At 36.6% G+C, this 2,473-nt stretch overlaps 1 protein-coding gene across 3 annotated transcripts in view; it reads right to left on the bottom strand.

Annotated features, from left to right (window-relative positions):
* LOC111861327 (E3 ubiquitin-protein ligase Su(dx)) overlaps positions 1-2,473 on the bottom strand; it is a 56,844-nt gene that overhangs the window by 29,556 nt on the left and 24,815 nt on the right. For all 3 annotated transcript variants that reach the window (XM_023845796.2, XM_023845797.2, XM_033750276.1), the window contains one exon: positions 2,047-2,311. In XM_023845796.2, coding sequence (XP_023701564.1) covers positions 2,047-2,311 — 265 coding nt within the window. The remainder of the gene's footprint in view (positions 1-2,046; positions 2,312-2,473) is intronic.

Below are 2,473 nucleotides of genomic sequence, written 5' to 3'. Positions count from 1 at the left end.
TACAGGGCGCTCATATTATAAGGTAAGGTTATAAAAACCATCTTTTAAGATCATTTTAGTGAAAGTTTCATGCTTCAAGGCGTACCATTCACTGCTCAAATACTAAAAAACCTGCTTCCATTGAAGATATAAAGGGCGCTCATATTATAAGGTAAGGTTATAAAACCACCTTTTAAGATCATTTTAGTGAAAGTTTCATGTTCCTATCTCATAGAATTTAAGAACAATGATGAATAAATCATTTTCGAGCAAAATTTAAATGGCCGGCTGAATATATTACCGCAGGAGACGCAGCCGCGGAATTTAAATTACTGTGTCAAAGGGTTAATGACAGGCAAATGCTATGGGATTAAATCAGGCCATGACTGCTTCCTTCCATGCCCTCTACAATATATCACTCACAAATCATTCCAACTTTCCACGCTATGTGATATCAGCTACTAACAGCATTGTAAAACAAATAAAGGATAAAGGACACAGAGGCTGAATGAAACTTCCTTTATGCAATGATTAAATCCTTGGTGTTATAGTCCTATCTTTACCTACAGGTTTTGTTAAATAATTAACTGACTGAGTCATTTATTATTATTTACTGGTACAAGCTTTAAATTGTAGACTTTAGGTAAATACTTCATTTTACTTCTAGAATGAATGTGTGCTTTGTTCTGCATTCAGTTCTGTCACTCATGTAACACAATACAGAAAAGAAGTTTCTAGTAGATTCTGAAACCAGGACATTTATGAACTAGTAATCTGTCTTGCAGTAGGCACAGAAAAATCTGCATGCAACAGGGTACTGGAACAGTCTAGATAAGCCATTAAGGGGTGACGAATGACACTATCTCAATAGGTCACATATTTCTCTTTCTCTCTCTTTCTGTGCGCATGGGTGGGCATATTCTGAATGTTTTTCTTTTTCTATCCTGTGATGCACTGATAACCATCATCTAGCACAAGTATTAAGACACTTCAGAATGAAGGCTCTTATTCTCTTTTCATCCATACTCCTAATAACTCAAGAAGTGAGAATGTTATATGACCACTGATGCTCATTTAACTCACATCAAAATTAGAAGTAAAGGCATACTATAAAATGTACATTTGTGCAAATTCTGAGAGAACATAAAAGTACTTGTTCCAGCAAAAAAAAAAAAAAAGATATTCTAAACACCAATACCACTGTGGGATGTCAATGCATGAAGAGACAATCACTTGTTGAACTGTTCTATAATATTTATTACAGTTGCATAGTATACACAGACGAACTTGAATTTGAAGAATTGAAGAATAACAACAACAACAGTGAACTCTGTAATGCCTTGAGGGCCTTTTATGGCTGAAACATGTAGTGTAGAAGAAAAGAAGACAAAAGAACTACAATAAATTGTTGCACTTAGGACGGAGTTTATGTCATACATTGTGTAGAGCGAAACAGGATGCTTAAATATAATACTGTAAACCTTATTCCTGTATGATAAAGGTAAAGAGCATATTTTCTTTCCAATAATATTACTATAATGTAAGTAAAATGTGTATCAATAAGCTTCATGAAGTAATGTACATACTACGATGTTTAAAAAGATGGAAAAAACCAAAGATCTTCTGCAATTTAAACAGACATATTTATAGGGTTGAGAAAATAAAATATGACTGATTTGTGTCACAAAGCCTAAGTTCTCAGTCAGAGTTTTCCTTTTATTTCAATGAAGAGTGAATATAATCATCAACAAGGCACTGAATGTGATCAGTGGAGAACCAAACCCAGGAAAAGTCTATGGTTGAAGGGGGGGAAATGTAAGCTTCTGAAAATGCATGTTAGAACAACCACTGTCCTAATGGCAGTAAAACACTTGAACTACCTGCATATCAAAGTATGTGTAGCTACACTACTGATTTATCTGTTGCCAGAAACAGATGCCAACATATACCCCATTCACAGGATGCTTCCCACCTGGCTAGCAATAGGTGGTCAACATGTTATTCCTACCAGCTTGGCATGTGTTTACATTCATTTCTGAATGAGGTATATTAACAACATCAAAGTACCTGTGGGTAGAGGAATCGTTGGTTGCCTTGCTGCATGACATGAGCACGCTCACCCTGCCAGTGCTGATAGTGCTGTAGTCTCTCAGAATTGGGTCTCTGCCATGTTGTGGTGCGTGTGTTATGATCCACATAATAGATCCTCCCTCTGGGATCTCGTCTGATCTCCCAGCCAGAAGGCAATGGTTGTGGTCTTTCCCATGACGTGCTTCGTGTATTATGATCTACATAATACCTACGCCCATAGACATCATACCTCATCTCCCATCTGAAATAATACAAAACAAACTCTGTGGTTTTAGTCCACAAGCAAACCATACCNAGTTTTTATGGCTTTATAATCGCGGGTATTTAAATTAATTCCGTACTGCTGCCCTTACCGGAATTTAAATGCACGTAGGATAAAGGTTAATGGAATGAGGGTGTCGCG

The sequence above is a fragment of the Cryptotermes secundus genome, unplaced genomic scaffold (genome assembly GCF_002891405.2).
Source record: "Cryptotermes secundus unplaced genomic scaffold, Csec_1.0 scaffold230, whole genome shotgun sequence".
Lineage (NCBI taxonomy): Eukaryota > Metazoa > Arthropoda > Insecta > Blattodea > Kalotermitidae > Cryptotermes > Cryptotermes secundus.
The sequence above is the reverse complement of the archived record's forward strand: the minus strand, read 5'-3'. Positions and strand labels throughout refer to the sequence as shown.